The 17,834-nt window shown below is 39.5% G+C and overlaps 1 protein-coding gene across 2 annotated transcripts; it reads right to left on the reverse strand.

Moving 5' to 3' along the window:
• Positions 1–6,373: 6,373 nt before the first annotated feature.
• Positions 6,374–16,630, reverse strand: zbtb32 (zinc finger and BTB domain containing 32). Of its 2 annotated transcripts, none has more exons than XM_052065498.1 (5): positions 16,335–16,630; positions 12,613–13,522; positions 7,926–8,014; positions 6,794–6,913; positions 6,374–6,687 (listed from the first exon to the last, which is right to left on the reverse strand). In XM_052065498.1, exons 2-5 carry the CDS (start codon positions 13,518–13,520, stop codon positions 6,449–6,451), a joined length of 1,356 nt encoding a protein of 451 aa, XP_051921458.1. In that variant the 5' UTR covers positions 13,521–13,522; positions 16,335–16,630; the 3' UTR covers positions 6,374–6,448. The 2 variants fall into 2 exon arrangements, with proteins under 2 accessions (XP_051921458.1, XP_051921457.1); XM_052065497.1 differs by having other exon boundaries at positions 16,358–16,452.
• Between the last annotated feature and the right edge of the window lie 1,204 nt (positions 16,631–17,834).

Below are 17,834 nucleotides of genomic sequence, written 5' to 3' on the forward strand. Positions count from 1 at the left end.
CACACACACATGAAAAAAAAAAAAGAACGGAGTCACTCCCAATTCATTGCAAGGATTCTACCTCAGCTGTCACAACAGATGTTTGGGAATACTGATGCAAAACAGAGGATAACTCGGTTTTAATGTCTGCAGAGTTGGTGTTTGCTCGTCAACACTTGACTTCGCTTTGTTTTAGGTGTGTGTGTGCGTGTATGTGTGTGTGTCTGTGTGTGTGTTAGTGGGTTTGCAATGAAGGATGCAAAATTGTAATCAGACGTCTAAAAAAAGGTCCAGAACGTCTTACCCAGCATCTGTTCAGAAAGCTATGTTATACATAAATATACAGACACGCACACATACACACACACACAAATATATATAAATATATATATATATAGTAGGGGTTAAAGACAAAAATGAGGAAAATTGTGATCTTTAAATTGATGTCTTTGTTACCATGTACAAATCAACCCTGAGTTTGTAAATATTTGTATATGTATTTCTAAACCTGTTTAATTTTTCTATGCACTTTTTTATTTATATTATTTGTTTAAATAAAGATGTTAAGACGTTTCAACAAATAAGTTGTATTTATTTGTCTATATCATGGGCCTTTTTTGTTTAATCGTTGAATTTAATTGGATCTCAGGATTGTGTGTGCTTTCTATTACGGCAAATACAGGTGGCAAAAGTCACACACTCATGCTATGGAAGGGGGAGACTGGGATGTTTGCAACGAAGGGATGGTTGAAAAGCTCTCAGTTTGACCACTCAGAATCCAGCTGTGGTGATGTCATCAATACAGTCCATGCCCACTTACAAATTCAACTCACTGGTGAAGCCTCATGCCTCTTCCGAGTCGAAAACTGCCTGCTCTGGAGCCCTAAAGAAAAAATTACCAGGTACGAAAGTTAAAAAAAAAAATCACATATTTTTGGCACAGTTTCTCTTGTTTTATTTGATTCGTTAATGCTAGCTTTGTAGCTAAATGCTAAAAATGGTTAGCTGCCTAACATGGGAACGGTTGTAACTCATCTTAAAAAGTGATACTTGAATGAAGATTGCTGCCCTTGTAGGTAGGGATGTAACGATTCATCGAAAATCGATAAAATCAATTTAAACTGCCTAAAATACCCATTGATGTGAAATAAATAAATAAATAAAAGATGTTGTACTTACAGTCGAAGTCGGGAACTGGAATTTGAATCAAAGCAGGGCTTGAGTGAAATGTCACATCCCTAACCCCTTGCAATCTTTTGTCCAGTCCTGTGTTATGTAAGTGAAATGTCACACTGTTTTTCAACCATCCATTTTAATATTGAAATGCATTAGTGTGAATGAAAAAGACATTTTCACAAATGAGCAGTCAATGTTCACAATTGAAGATAACTCGGGGGTTAACCTTAACGTTTTAAATTCAAAGGTCATATTTGATTTTAAAACCCAACAGATGGACCAGGTCAACATAGATCAACCGGCTAGCAACGAGACCCGACAAAATGCCACCCAAACAGAAGCAAGACACAAAGCAGGAAGAGGATTCCCTGACCCTCACTCAAGTAAATGAATTACTCCAGCAACAAAAAGAACTTTTTACGGCGCTCTTGCAACAACAACAGGAAAATTTCAAAGGATTTGTCAAGATGATAATAGACTCAACAAACTCACGACTTGACACTTTTACCAGGGAAGTCCAAGAAATAAAAACCAGCATCAACTTTACCCAAAAAGAGGTAGACGACATTAAAAAAAATCTAATCTGTCAAACTGGCCATTCCAAAGACATGCAAACGGAATTCTACAAAGTATGTGACGGCATGCTTGTATTAACGGACAAGGTGGACTACTTGGAAGGACAGTCAAGAAGAAACAACTTAGTAATTGATGGAATTGAGGAAAAACCGGGAGAAACGTGGACTGAAACAGAGGAAAAAGTTCAAAAAATCCTTAAGGAGAAACTGCTGATACAGGGGCAAATTGAGGTGGAGAGAGCTCACCGCACAGGAAGACAAGACCCTGGAAGACCTCGACCAAGGCCAGTTGTGGTGAAATTTCTAAGATACAAGGACAGATCAAGGATCCTACAAAATGCAAAATATTTAAAAGGTTCCAACATCTACATTAACGAAGACTTTACAGATGCCGTACGACAAAAAAGAAAAGAGCTCCTCCCAAAATTAAAAGCTGCACGTGACAGAGGGGAAACTGCCTACTTAAGACATAACAAACTTATTGTCCACCCCCGCACCAGTACTCCAACACAACAGGCTCGAGTTCAACACCATCAAGCAGCATACTGAGAATTTTTCACCACCCGACAATAAAAACTCTGACCCTACTGAAGCAGGAAATTCACATACCAAAAAACATGGACTTCGAATCCTTTGATGACCCTTCCAACCCTTTGATGACCTCCAACCCTACTGACCACAAGACGTTTGACCCTGAGAACAACTTGGACCCGGACAATAACTTTTTCAAGACCGACCGACCGCGAGGCAGCCAGCGACGACCGACCGTGAGGGAGCCAGTGATGACCGCGAGGAAGCCAGCGACGATTGCAGGGAAGCCAGCGACCGTGAGGAAGCCTGGAGACAACCAGCCTGCGACCACCGTGAGAGAGCCAACGACGACCGCAAGGGAGCGAGAGACGACCGAAAGGAAACCAGCGACGACTGCAGGGGAGCCAGTGACCGCGAGGGAGCCGGGAGACGGCGAGCCTGAGGCAGCCGGGAGACAACCAGCCAGCGCGCGTGAGAGAGCCGGGAGGCAGCCAGCCGGCGAGCGTGAGGGAGTCGGCGACGACCGCGAGGGAGCCAGTGACCACGAGGGACCCAGTGATGACGGTGAGAGAGCGAGCGACGACAGCGAGGGAACCAACGACGGCCGTGAGGGAGCCATCGACGACCGTGTGGGAGCGGGAAATTCACATCCCAAAAACATGAACTTCCAACCCTTTGAAGATATTGACTATAAGCCATTCGATCCCGAGAACAATTTGGACCCAGACAATAACTTCTTCAACAACAAACAAAGGGTAACAAACTCTGACTATTACCTGGATGAACAATTCAACACTAATATAAAATTGGAAAATGCACTTTCGGTAATACACTTAAACAGTAGAAGTCTCTATAAAAACTTCACAAAAATTAAAGAATACCTGACTAAATTCAATAAATTTAAAATAATTGCCATATCAGAAACTTGGCTTGATGAAGATAAAACAACTGAAATGGAAATAGAAGGTTATGAAATGTTTGCAACTAATAGAGAAAACAAAAAAGGAGGGGGGGTTGCAATATATGTAGACAAAGCACTTAAATGCAGTAAAATCGAGAGATTGACAAACACAATAGAAAACCTAATGGAATGTCTAACCATTGAAATACACAATAAAAAGGCATCAAATATCATCATAAGTTGCATCTATAGGACACCAGGAACATGTATTGACACATTCAATAAAAAACTAACAGATATGCTCAGTTACTACAACGATAAGAAAACACGAATAATATGTGGTGACTTTAACATTGACTTATTAAACCCAAATAGACACAAAAAAACAACTGACTTCATAAATACTATGTACAGCAACAGCTTTTTCCCAGTAATCCTGAAACCTAGCAGAATAACAGTTGACACGGCCACATTAATAGATAACATATTTATAAATAAGATTGATCATAAAATGGAAAGTGGACTTCTCATTAATGACATAAGTGACCACCTGCCTGTTTTTGCAGTTTTTCATAATTATTTCGATAGAAAAGCTAAATCAACAACTTGTATAACAGAAATAAGACTAAGAACCCAACGTTCCATCGATGCCTTTAAGCAAGACCTAGAAAAACAAAACTGGACCGAGGTCTACTCAAACGAAGACCCAAATACAGCGTTTGAAGTATTTCAGTCTACCATAATCTTCTTATATGATAAACATTTTCCATTAACTAAAGTTTCCAAAAAGTATAAAGACCCAAGTAAGCCATGGATAACGAAAGGCATAGAAAACGCATGTAAAAAGAAAAACAATTTATATAAATTGTTTTTAAAATTCAGAACTGAAGAAGCAGAAAAAAAATATAAGACCTATAAAAATAAATTAGTAAATATTATAAGAACCAGTAAAAGAGATCATTATCATGCACTATTAGAGCAGAATAAAGGTAACACACAAGAAATATGGAAAATACTTAACCAAGTAATCAGAAATAGTCCTAAAAAAATGGATTATCCAGAGTATTTTATCAAAGGCAAAAATACTATTTTGGAAAAAACTGCAGAAATAGCAACTGAATTTAATGAGTATTTTGTCAACATCGGCAGTAACCTAGCAAAACAAATTCCTGATCCAACAGACCTGTTTGAAGTGGAAAGATACGTAGAAAAAAACTCCTCCACGATGTTCCTTACTGCAGTAAAACAAGAAGAAGTATCAAATATTATAAAAACTTTTAAAAATAAAAAGTCAACTGATTGCTTTAATATTGATATGACAATAATCAAGCAGATTATAGAATATGTAGTGCGACCTTTCACACACATATGCAACCTGTCATTCAAAGCTGGTATCTTTCCATCAAAAATGAAAATTGCTAAAGTTATTCCAATCTATAAAAGTGGAGAAAAACATCTGTTTACAAATTATAGACCAATATCACTACTACCACAATTTTCAAAAATATTAGAAAAACTATTTTCTCGCAGACTTGATAGTTTTATACAAAAGCATGCGCTGTTAAGTGAGAATCAATATGGCTTCAGGGAAAAACGGACCACCTCAATGGCAGTTATGGAGTTTGTGGAAGCAATAGCCACTAATATAGACAACAAAGAATTTACTGTTGGGGTTTTCCTAGATCTAAAAAAAGCTTTTGACACAATAGATCACAGTATATTATTGAAAAAACTAGAAAGATATGGCATTAGAGGTGTAGCTTATAAATGGATAAAAAGTTATTTAGAAAACAGATATCAGTACGTGCAACTCAACAATAAAAAAACGAATCAACTGAAAATCACTCACGGAGTACCTCAGGGGTCAGTGCTTGGTCCAAAACTATTCATCTTATATATAAATGATATCTGCAAGGTCTCAAAACTATTTAAATGTGTCCTATTTGCTGATGATACAACTTTCTACTGTTCTGGAATAAATCTGAAACAGCTCCTGACAACCGTAGAAAACGAATTAAACAAATTAAAAAACTGGTTCGACAGAAATAAATTGTCACTTAACCTGAAAAAATCGAAGTCAATTGTTTTTGGCACAAGACCAATCAAACACCAAGCTAAAATTATGGTAAACTCAATTGAAATAGAAAGAGCGTATGAAACCAAGTTTCTCGGATTAGTAATAGACTCAAAACTATGTTGGAAACCACATATCGATAACGTAAAAAGAAAAATAGCCAAGACCGTAGGGATCCTCTGCAAAACCAAGGAAGTGCTAAATAAGAGATCCTTGTACACATTATACACTTCATTATTATTACCATACATGACCTACTGTCTGGAAATATGGGGAAATGCCTGCAAAACAAACACACTCCCTATTCTCAAACTACAAAAAAAAGCAATTCGAATTATTAATAGATCAAAATATACGGAACCCACAAATCCACTATTTATTAAATTAAATACGATGAAATTTTATGACCTGGTTGACTTTAAAATCGCCCAATTAATGTACAAAGCACACAATAACCTGCTCTGCCAAAACATTCAGAAGTTTTTTGAAATTCGAGAAAGCAACTATGAATTAAGAGGTACCAACTTATTCAAAAAACTCAAAACAAGAACAAACATCAAGCAAAGAAGTGTATCTAGCAAAGGTGTTAATCTGTGGAACAATCTCGAAACGAACCTAAAAATGAGTAAATCGCTTGCTGAGTTCAAAAACAAATTCAAAAAAATAGTACAAACAACCTACACCAATCAGAGTTAAAATGATAAATACTAAACATTAAATATAATGATAAATCAGAACTAAGTTGATAAATAGAGAAAGGTATTGCAATATCCATTATGAATACAAGAGAAAATTGACACAAGAGTGCCAGGGTGAGGATGTATATAATCTCGATACAAACCAAAAGTTGTGAAAATATCACGGTTAAGGGTAAAGTATGAGCCTTAATGGAGACTTCTTATTACTTTTTCTTTTCTGATTGATATAAAAATGATTTAGTAGATATAAACACATAACGGGGTAGGACTAGATAAGTTTTTTTACTTCATCCTACTCCCTTGAACATAATAACTGTGTTGAATGAAGACTGATTTCTTTCTTTTACTTTTTTATCTACCTTATTTTCTGTCAAATTATTACTGTATATGTTTTATGTTCAATAAACAAACCAAACCAAACCAAACCAAAACCAGATCAAGTCCTCCAAACTGGTGATGCAAGAAGACGCCAAGTGCATTATTGCACTATACAGATGTGTCCTATTGAAAGCTGTCAGTGTTGACTGATATGTGACATGTACAGGTATGTGCAACTGATGTTCCAGTCTGGGGGGAATTCGTGCAGCGGGTGGCTCTTGACGTGCCTCTGCATGGCCACCAGACTGCTGCAGAACTCTAAGCAGAGGGTGCACCGGTAAGGGGATGCCCCACCATGAGTCCGCAGGTGCTTGATTATGGCTGAGAAGTCCCGGGAGCGCTGCCCACACAGACGACACTCGAAGGGTTTCTCACCTTTGGCACGAGAGGAGGCCACCAAGAGGTTTGTTATTTTTACATTTAAGAAGTTCTCGCGGGTCAGCCAAGATCCTGTAAGACTCTTTAAATTTCACTTACTCACCTGTGTGAATACGGTGATGCGTGTCCAGTTGATGCTTGAGACTAAACTTCTTAGGACAGTGTCGGCACTGGTAGGGTCTCTCTCCTCTCAAGTCTTGCCCATTCAATCGGCATTCATTGTCTGTCACAAAGAGGCGACAACATTCTTAGGCTTCACCTATTCAACAGTGAGGTGCAAGAAAATCAACCCATCATGGTTTGATTTCAACATGATATAGTTCCATTCATACATGTCAATATCATTGTGAAAAAAAAAATCCAATCTGTCTTTGACTATGTTGTAAAATATGCCATAGTTGAATCAGCTGTGTGATGATTTGAGTCAGCATCATGTCACTTTGTGTTGACTTTTCTGTCATTGTTGTAGTGTTAAAGTGAAAGAGGCGAAACAATGTGGTGAAGGGATTAACGTACCAGGTCTTTGGTCTCTTTCCCTTGCTTATAGTTGGGTTCCATTGCATGGTTTTAAGTTGTAATATCACCATTCAACACTACTTGGCAGTCATGGCTTAGTTGCGCTTGCAGTCTTATACTGACTGCCCTGTAGTCTATTTTGTGTAGGCTTAATATTTTTTTGGGTTGTTGTGGATTTGGAATGACATGCAATACAAATGTAGTACAGTACCTCAATAATATTAACCTTTTGAGTGAGTACATTTTTGTTCCAAAGAGCTCAATTGGGACGGGGGGTGATCCACGCCACATGCATATGTATGGGAGCGAAGAACAGTATACAGTATATACAGCCATGTATATACATGACAGTATACAATCCAGCCATGTCAGCTACATTTAAAATAGTACACGTTGCGTGCGTGATTGTGTGATGTTGTTTTTGCACATACACCACACTTGTGTGCAGGACATACTGTACTGCAGCATAGCTGCATCTCATAAACCACATGCTGCACTATGCTCGCAAAACCACTCTCTCTTGGTTACTTTCCACTGCGTAGTTCATCATTGGAGGTCATGACAAGTGTTGCTTTTTTTTTTTTTCAAGTGTGACATTATCTTTCGCATCGGCTTGACGACACTCTGCACCAACACCACTGATGCGTGCTCTTGCTTATTTGTACATTATGTCGATTACAGTATATGATTTGTATTGTGTGTTGGCTTACGGTGGTTACCTGATGGCGAGGAGGCAGGGTCACGACGCGGTTGTGACCTGCAGTGGTTGCATTCTTTTACCATGTTGGCATTGTGCGCTCCTGGGCAACTGTGGAGAAAATTACTTTTTTACTTTGTTTACACTCAGCTTTTATAACTCACGATACGATATGAAGCCAATCACCAGGTAACTACGAGAAGTGACGCTGTAAAAAGAAACAATTGAATAAAGCCCATCATTCCTATTCATGATGCTATGAGTACTACTACTGCTACAACTTTTACGAGTTGTATGGCAAGCCTTTACAGGTTGACATCATATTCTACTTGTGTCTATGAGCCGCAAAATGAGTCGGACATGCTGGTAGATATAAAAAGTCTACACACCACTTTTCAAATGCCAGGTTTTGTGATATACATAATAAAATGAGACCAAGATAAATCATTTCAATTGTTTTCCCACATTTATCATGCGACCTATAACCGGCTGTCCAACTGAATAGCAAAAATAAATGAAATCGTTTCAAGGAGAGGAAGTAAACGTGAACAACTGAGATAATGTGATTGCACAAGCGTGCACATGCTGTTAAAACTGCCCATGTGGATGCGCTCAGAAGGATCCAATCATATTTGGACTTATGTTAAGTTAAAGGAGCGTCAACACACTACTGCCACCGTTTAAATGTAAATGTTTAACGGCAAATAACGTTCAGTTGTTTTCGTAGGATTTTGCTAACATTTTTTTAAACTTTCTATCTGAAGCCTACATGCTTTGAGCACACACAATTGCTGTTTGGAACTGTTCACATTTCCCTTGAGTTTGACTCAGGCGCCAATGTATGATTCTGCCACTGTCTTGGTTTTGTGATGCGCACCGTTGTGTTGTGTACTGGTTTATAGGTTACGTTAATGGTGGGGTGTGCAGTTTGATGTCGCGAGTAGCACGTAGTTGTTCGACTTGTGTGCCTGATTTGTGCAGAAATATTGTATCGTAGAAAAAGTCACAAGTAAGACTTTGTTGATGTACGAGTGCACTAAACCTGTCGTCGAACATTGGAACAAAATCTCAAACGGATTGACATATGACTGTGATGCCAACAACTGCTACTCGTATGACTTCTTCTGCAGCTGATAATAATAGTCTATTGCACTTATCCGCATTACAGTCATAGGTGAGCCCTATTTCAGCTGAGTTTAGGTGAGAGGCGGCTTACAAACTGGACTGGTTGCCACTCAATCGCAGGGCACATACACTCTACCAGGGGTGCCCAAACTTTTTTGACTGAAGATCTACTTTTCGATCAACCAACTTCCCGGGATCAGCCCTCCAGATTCCCATTCTTTGCCCGTCCCCTCAGTGAATTAGACACAACAAACTCTGAATGAGAATAATGATAATGATAATGATAAAAGAATAGCGCAACAACTCTGAGCACAAGCTGCAACTGCAGACTGCTGAGCGCTAATAACTTCCGGTGACGCAGTCACATGCCACTGTAGGGTAAAGATTACCTGCTTTATTTTACTTTCTTTTTTAAATACTTTTTGTGAAAGGGAGACTGATAGAATGATTAGGGTGCAGTGTGCATTAACACAAAAATATATTACACACAATTATTATTATTATTATTATTATTATTATTATTATTATTATTATTATTATTATTATTATTATTATTTCTTTTCCTCTACACCCCTCGGATCGATTTGGGACCAGTCCCTGATCTACTGGTCGATCACAATCGACGTAATGGGCACCTCTGCACTATACAGTACAGTAGACAAATAACCATTCACACTCGATGGACCACTGAGAATCTGGATCAATAGGGGTGTTCACACGGCGCGCATCTGCTCTGGCGCTGCACCGATGTATTTTGTTGCGATATATTTTGCACTGCAGCAAATTGTGTGGAGCGTTCACACGTACAAAGCCGCTGAGCGTGTTAGCACCGGCACAGCGTCGGTGCAGCCCCACTTGCGTTCACACGGCAGTTTCTGCAGCGGAGCAAAACGACAGAAAACAAATGAGCTGTCCTGTTGGTTCTTTTTAAAACGTATACACAACTCAAAGAGACTACTGGACAGGCACGTCTCCTTCTCGGTCTCCGTGCCTTCTGCTCGAGAGTGACCGCCCCCGATAACGTAAATCAACGATGACTTCAATGACACTCAGAAAAGCAAACACGTAATGCGCCAAACAGAAAATTAAGAGAGGAAATCCCAAAATAAATTATATGGGGGCGGGGGGTTGTGAATACACAACAAAGGAACAAACTACATAAACAACTCCAAGACAGTCCAGTCTCCTACAAAAGGAAAGATGTTACCAGCCAAGTCTTGTGTCGTAAATTAAACAAACACATCACGGAAGTCCGACAGAGCACGAAAGCAACACATTCTCGCCGTACGTACTATTCACAAGCATTTGCTCTGGAGCAAATTTAACCCAGTTGCGTTCACATGTGCAAATTTACATCGGTGCTGCTTCGCAAACGAGCATTTGCTCCGGAGCAAATTGTTAAACCACCTCTCTGAGATGGATCAAATTTGGTTCGGTGTAAGCTCTTTTCCGGGGCTACGCCAGAGCTAATTTGCACGTGTGAACGCTCTACTGGGGCAGTCCCGGCGTAGCACTGGACCAAATCTTGCCGTGTGAACACCCCTAATGTGAATGCTTTTAGAATGCAAGACGGAGTACCTGAAGAAAACCCAAGCAAGCGACGGGAAAACACACAAATTCCACACCACACAGGTAGACCAGAGTCGAGCGAAATCCAAAAACCAAATAAATACATCAGCCCTGAGAAACTTTATAGAGTAATGCAATTAAAAAACTACACTGTCTGAGAAATATTAATGTAAATAATAGGCCATGATTAATATGATACCCGGTAGTCCAGTGGTTAGCACGTCGGCTTCACAGTGCAGAGGTATCGGGTTCGATTCCAGCTCCGGCCTCCCTGTGTGGAGTTTGCATGTTCTCCCCGGGCCTGCGTGGGTTTTCTCCGGGTGCTCCGGTTTCCTCCCACATTCCAAAAACATGCGTGGCAGGCTGATTGAACACTCTAAATTGTCCCTAGGTGTGAGTGTGAGCGTGGATGGTTGTTCGTCTCTGTGTGCCCTGCGATTGGCTGGCAACCGATTCAGGGTGTCCCCCGCCTACTGCCCGAAGACAGCTGGGATAGGCTCCAGCACCCCCCGCGACCCTAGTGAGGATCAAGCGGCTCGGAAGATGAATGAATGAATGAATAATATGATACTTTTCATCATTTAGAAAAGACAGAGTGGCATCTCTTGTGATGCAGCTCATTAGGTTGTGCAGGTGTACCTAATGTCGTGGCCTTTGTGTCTATGACTTCCTCTCGTCTCGACTACAGGATAAATGCTGTCATGCTGCATCGAAGTGGGAGGAAGAGGATCATTCAAAGAAACACAGTAATAGTTGGGGTTTTTCCTCCCACAAAGTTCCAAAACAGTTTCACAGAGTGTAGAAATTGTCGCTTTTTGCCACGCAACAGGGTTTCAGTGGGTGGAAAATCTTGATTTGTGCAAAGGAGGGGAGAAATGTAGGGGACTCCCCTACAGACACACAATTGGGTGATACAGTGTGGAATGAGAGGCAGCGTGCATTTATTCAAAACAAGTATGAGTGATCAGTCGGTTTTGAGACAATTCATTAAAAAAACAAACAAAAAACAACTACACTGTTGATATTTGGAGATCTGACGTTTTTTGTTCTTTTTCATTCTAAAAGCAGCACATGCCGATGAGTCGGGTGTTTCAACGCTCTGAAGGGAAAAATCAAGTTAATGAATGGTAATCATGTCATGCTAGCACAACTTGAGGTAAAAAAAGAGGACTGATGATTCACAACATTTCAGGCAGACAGATAATGAAGAGAACGGATAACATGTAAAGGACTGCTGGCCTCCGAGTCTGTCAAAAAAATATTTCAAAAGACATTTTAATATGAGACTGCATTACATACATCACTATTGATTGTGATTTTTTTATTTGTATTTTTTTTATTATTAAAACGCCATCGGAATCAGTGCCGGCGGCCCGGTAGTCCAGTGGTTAGCACGTCGGCTTCACGGTGCAGAGGTACCGGGTTCGATTCCAGCTCCGGCCTCCCTGTGTGGAGTTTGCATGTTCTCCCCGGGCCTGCGTGGGTTTTCTCCGGGTGCTCCGGTTTCCTCCCACGTTCCAAAAATATGCATGGCAGGCTGATTGAACACTCTAAATTATCCCTAGGTGTGAGTGTGAGCGTGGATGGTTGTTTGTCTCTGTGTGCCCTGCGATTGGCTGGCAACCGATTCAGGGTGTCCCCCGCCTACTGCCCGGAGACAGCTGGGATAGGCTCCAGCACCCCCCGCGACCCTAGTGAGGATCAAGCGGTTAGGAAGATGAATGGAATCAGTGCCCAAAAAAAAGTTTCCTTACATCTCTAATTAAAAATGGGTTGACCACTGTCAGATATTAAAATACTTAATCATATAATGTAATGTATTACATAATATAGAAATATTATTCTATAACAATCGTAATCGGAAAATCTAAGATAACGTTGTCATCTATCATCTGATTGCATCTAATATATATGTGTATATTTATACGTGTGTATATATAAAAAAAAAATATATATATGCATAATATAATATTCAATACTCCTCCTACTACTACTAAGAGCATTATAGTACTTACCCGATCTCACTGGTTTTGTCTGCCTTCTTGCTTGCCTTTATTCTTGTCACCTGCAAGTCCGGTTTGATTTTACCTCCCGTCTCAGTGGTGGCAAAGTAAAGCTGTTGTCCATAAAGTGGATGCAAGCCTGCTACCACAGAGCGGTTACTCAGGGACTGGAAAGGGGGTCCTTGAAGAGGGGAGATGTGCGGTGTGGGGAAAGTGATGGCATGTGCTGCAGTGCGCTGACAGGGCTGAGCTGCTCGCAAGGTGGAGTCGTTCTCGGCTCGACGTCTCAGGCTGCTTGCGCAGCTCCACATGTGGTTTGGGATGGTCCAAGGAGAGGACGACGAGTTAGAGACTGAGCTGGTGATGACGCTGCCTCGACTGTATATCGTTAATTTGGACTTTTTTCTTGATTCTTCTGCGGTTGTCTTTTCCGTGATATTGGTTTTGGTGATAGGAGCCTCTTGGAGGTTCTCCTCCGCATTACTCTTTTTCTTGAGCTCCTCTTCCTCATCGCTCTCACTGGTTCCTTTGTGTCTTTGACACACCTGCTCTGTTCTGAGTGTGTCCAAATGGCGCTGGCACTGCTCCTCCAGCGGGTGCATTTCCAGAAACTGAGCAGCGAGGAGAAGCTGTTGCAGATCATCTTCCGACACCTCCAGACTCTGTGTGTAGGCAAAGTCCAAGACCTGCTGGAAGGTTTTGGGTGAGATATCCTCCAGTCTACAGTGGACCTCTCCGTCTGTGTCCGCTCGGGTGAGTTTCTGTTCGAGTCGTCTGCTAGCACATGCCAACACCAGCCGATGAGCCCGAAATGTCTGATTCTTCACCAAGATGAGGGCATCACACATTAAACCTGAGCGCCGTAAAGCGTTGGCCCACTGCAGGAAATGGAAGTATTGACTGTTGTTGAGTCGAATCATCACTGAAATAAACACAAAGGAACAAAGGAGAAAAAAATGGGTTCTGGTTGAGCTTTTCATCCATTTGTTAGGTTGCTACCAATAAAGTACCAAAATACAATTTAACCCCCCCCCCACACCCCCACATGCACAGACACACACACACACACACACACACACACACGCACACGCACACGCTCTAAACACTGCTCTCACGCTCCCCAAAAATATCTCTCTCTCACACACACACACACACACACACACACATACAGTATATATACTATACTGTATATATATATACACACACACACATCCACACTTATACATATATATATATATATATATATATATATATATATATGTGTGTGTGTGTGTGTGTGTGTATATGTGTATATTTTATATATATATTTATATATATATAATTGGTTTTATGTTTTATCTCTATATGATGTATTGTAATGCTTACAATTGAATATAATTCATTCATTTGCATGCGTGAGGATGCCAGTACATTTGGAACACACGTTTCTGCACCTACATTTGTTTGTTTATTGTTTATTGAACATACTAAATATACAATACAGCAACAAATTGGCAAGAAATGAAGGCAAGCAAGATATAAAAAAGGAAAAGAAAATGATCATCATCACAAATTATATGTTCAAAGGAGTAGGAAGAAGTTAAAAAAAATCATCGTGTCCTACCCCTTGTTATCTACATTGCCAGGAACTTGCGGTTCTTGATAAATTATGTTACCAAATACAGTCCCTTGTCTGATATGGCATCCGTTCAAATCTAAACCGAGGTCAGAGGTTGTCTTTTTTTTTGTTTCTTATTCATAGACCCATCGTATCATAGCTGATATCACATTTGAGTGTTGGCAACTGGGCTTGTGTCTTCTGACAGATTTCACATGCAGGCCGTAAAGCCACAAAAGTACATTCAATGTTTTAAACCGTGATGAAACACTCGACAACATTGCGACAACATTTGGATCGCACATATCTCAAATTCAAGTTAGAACGAGATTTTCGCAAAAGAGCCCCGTTGTATAATCCGTTGTACGGATGGCTGTGAGACAGCCGAACCTTTAAGATGATGCAGCGTGTGATGAGCCACACTTTCTACAAACAAACCCCTTTCACAGATGGAAAGTAAATGATCAACAAAATTAGATTTAATTTACATACTGGTATTTCTTGAGAACGTGCGGCAGTTTTTAAAATGATCATTTTGCAAAATGTACTGTTTGTGAGATACCATTGTTGTGTTGGATGATTGATCATGGATGAGCATGATTTGTATAATTCTAATCCTCTGTCACATTCTTTGCACTACATTCTAATGTTGTTTGATATTTTACTAACGTATACAATAAACACACACACACGCCTAAAATATACTTTTTAGTTTTCCATGAAAATCCACCATTGTAGATATACCGTACACTACCATTTAAAAGTTAAGGATCACGTAGATATCCTTTTTTGTTCTTTGATAGGAATTGGATAAGCATTGTTTACTTATTAAACAAATGAATAATGTTTTACCTATTTTATTTCAATTTTTTTGTTCTCAACATTGTTTTTCTTATATAAATAAGGCCATGTATCAGTGACCTACAAATGATATATCGTTATCGATGCATGAACACACAAATAAAAGAATAAATACAGTGTCCAGTGCAAAATAATCAATTTCTCCAATTTTGCTATTGATAGGTAAATGTTTGCATAATTTTTTTTAACTCTCTAAACTACTGACAATATTACGTTAACTTTCAAATGCCAATGACCAATATCATCATCTATCCTCATTCGCATTTCTGGCAATATCATCATTTATTTCCAAAAATGTAAAAACATTCAAAACATCAAAAACACTTGTTTTCCCTTTGCGTTTTATTTATTTTTTTTATTTTTCTGTACATGTGTAGACTGTATAGCTACTTATTTACAATAGAAGACTTCCTTATCTGCAACAGAAATCAAACAGCAGCTTTGTGAAAATTATTCCAACCTTATATCACATAAAATGTTGTTATTATTATTATTATTATTATTATTATTATTTATTCTTATGGGGTTTTTTTTTTGTTTTTTTATTTTTTATTTGCAACATTCAGAGTTTTGCATTGAGTGACTACCTTTTGGATATGAAAAGCTATGACAGTACAGCTTTTCACAACTATTTTATTTTTAGGGTCATGGTCAAGTCAATGTAAGCATTAGCACGTACCGGTAATTTAGTTTTCTTCCCCTCGACCAGAAATGTAGGTTGTACCATTCTGCCGCAGGAAATAACTTGCAACCACAACTGTACATTCTCCTGTAATTCTGTCGACATTGCTTTCTTGATGACACTTACTGTATTTTAAGACTTTTGCATGTGTTCTATCAAAATTGACATGTTTTGCTGGCACGTGTTTGATTTAACCTCACTGCACAGTCTAATGAAATCATTTTTAAAAAATGATGATGCTCACTTTTGATGGATTCTATCAAAGAGATACTGTATGTGTGTGCAATATATTACTTACCGGTAGTTTGATTCCCACTTGCCAATATACTGCCGCGCATCATACTGAGACCTATTGTTAATATTTTGCCCTCCTTAAAGCACATTAGCGACAGCTCTTGTATTAAATGACATTAAACTGTGCAATTATACCTAATGTTGTGACCTGTAGGAGCAACCATCTCTTGACTGGACATGAATATGAACTTTAGCTTCCGTGCTTAAGAAGAAGAGGACCTCGAGATCCTCCGCAAAAATTCCAAACATTAAAGGTAATGATCAGTCATCAGACGAGTGCGTTCAAATGTGTGTACTTACAGAAAAGTTGATGAGACACTTACTTGGTCGATGGTGAATATTCTTCCCGGTGAATGATGGGTCGTCTTACATCATGGCAATGACGACTTGTCGTTGGGGATGTACATTTAATGAGGGAAGTTTCCTCTTATGTTTGTGGTCCCTCCCCTTCATCCCTCTCTCTCTCTTTGGTGCATTTATTGCGACCTTATTTTTGGCATTTATTAATCTATCTAGGAACTGAATGCTAAAAACCCCAAACACTTTTTCTCATTTTTGTTGTAACTATCAGTAGTACCAAGCAGTAAAAAAAGAGGAAATTATTTGGGATGGGGGGGGGGGATCCCATCTTGTACCTCTCTTTTAATTTTGAGAAAACCACCGCGTCTGATGAAAACCAACCAATCAGTGATTGAAGGCGTAACTGACCAGCTGTTACGCTGTTACCTGTTATGTTGGACTTGAGGAGCTATACACTGAACTTGCAATAGCCACTTCCCATTGGCAACAAAGTTAACAAGAAGGAATTTGACAGATCCTGAGACAAAAAGAGGTTGAACATAAGAGTTGCTGTCTGTAATTGAGAAGCTTCGGTTTGGTTAATGTTTCCACTGCAGCTGTGTGGCTGGGACACCAGTAGGATTGAGTGTACAGCGTGGAACTCGCCACTTTGCCTCCCTGCTTTTTGGGGTCCTCTGCACTACCATCACGCAAAACATGACAGTACCATATTGAATGGAATCGTAATCCCACTGAATTGAACTGAGTCAAATCATTTAAATTTGAAAATGTCCCACTCTTAAATTCAGATCTCCACACTGTCACGACCCGTTGCTAGCATACCTAGATGAACATCAATGGATTATTTCGAGCAAATCCACCCAACCGTTTTCTGTACTGCTTATTTTTTTAAGAGTTGCATGACTTATTCGGCCAAAAAGTCGAATAAACCCTGGATTCGTTTCCAGTCAAACACTGGTCATATATTCAGTGAATAAATGATTTTTGAGTTTTTGTACCATTTGAGTGAAATTGTGTAATTTTCCACGACACACATGATGAGCTCTTAAAATTGGAATTGCAGTTTTAGATTAAACCATCCCATGAGAACTGGGTTGAAAAAGAAACATATCCCTGATGTGGGGCACACAGATTTCAATTATCAAGCCTATATTTGAGCATTAAAAACAAAAACAACAACACAAAAAACACGCAGACCCCACCTTCACCCACCTTGCGATCAAAGTCATCATGCTTTCTGCAGTTGAATGAAAAAATGCCCCAGGTCACCTCCAACTTAAACTAACATAACAAAGCAGTTTATTTCTAACCTAATGTGGCAAGTCGTACCATGTCAAGCTCAATTGTTGGTCACTATGTGAACATTTTCTTTGCTCTGACACCAAACCATGTAAAAAGATGTTCATCTGTGACAGGAAACATGCATATATGGGCTATATAAGGGTCTATGGTACGAGTTGGGGCTGGAGGGGTAGATATGTGTCAAGCAAAGCGTTAAAA

The sequence above is a fragment of the Hippocampus zosterae genome, chromosome 5 (assembly GCF_025434085.1).
Source record: "Hippocampus zosterae strain Florida chromosome 5, ASM2543408v3, whole genome shotgun sequence".
In the NCBI taxonomy this organism is placed as follows: Eukaryota; Metazoa; Chordata; class Actinopteri; order Syngnathiformes; family Syngnathidae; genus Hippocampus; species Hippocampus zosterae.

Bases quoted from the DNA above. Each gene is read 5' to 3' on its own strand.
- zbtb32 (XM_052065497.1), bottom strand. The intron at 8,015-12,612 runs GTAAGTACTATA...TTTTCTCCACAG, and splicing joins GACAAAACCAGTGAGATCGG to TTGCCCAGGAGCGCACAATG. The intron at 6,914-7,925 runs GTAACCACCGTA...TCTTTGTGACAG, and splicing joins CCCTGCCTCCTCGCCATCAG to ACAATGAATGCCGATTGAAT.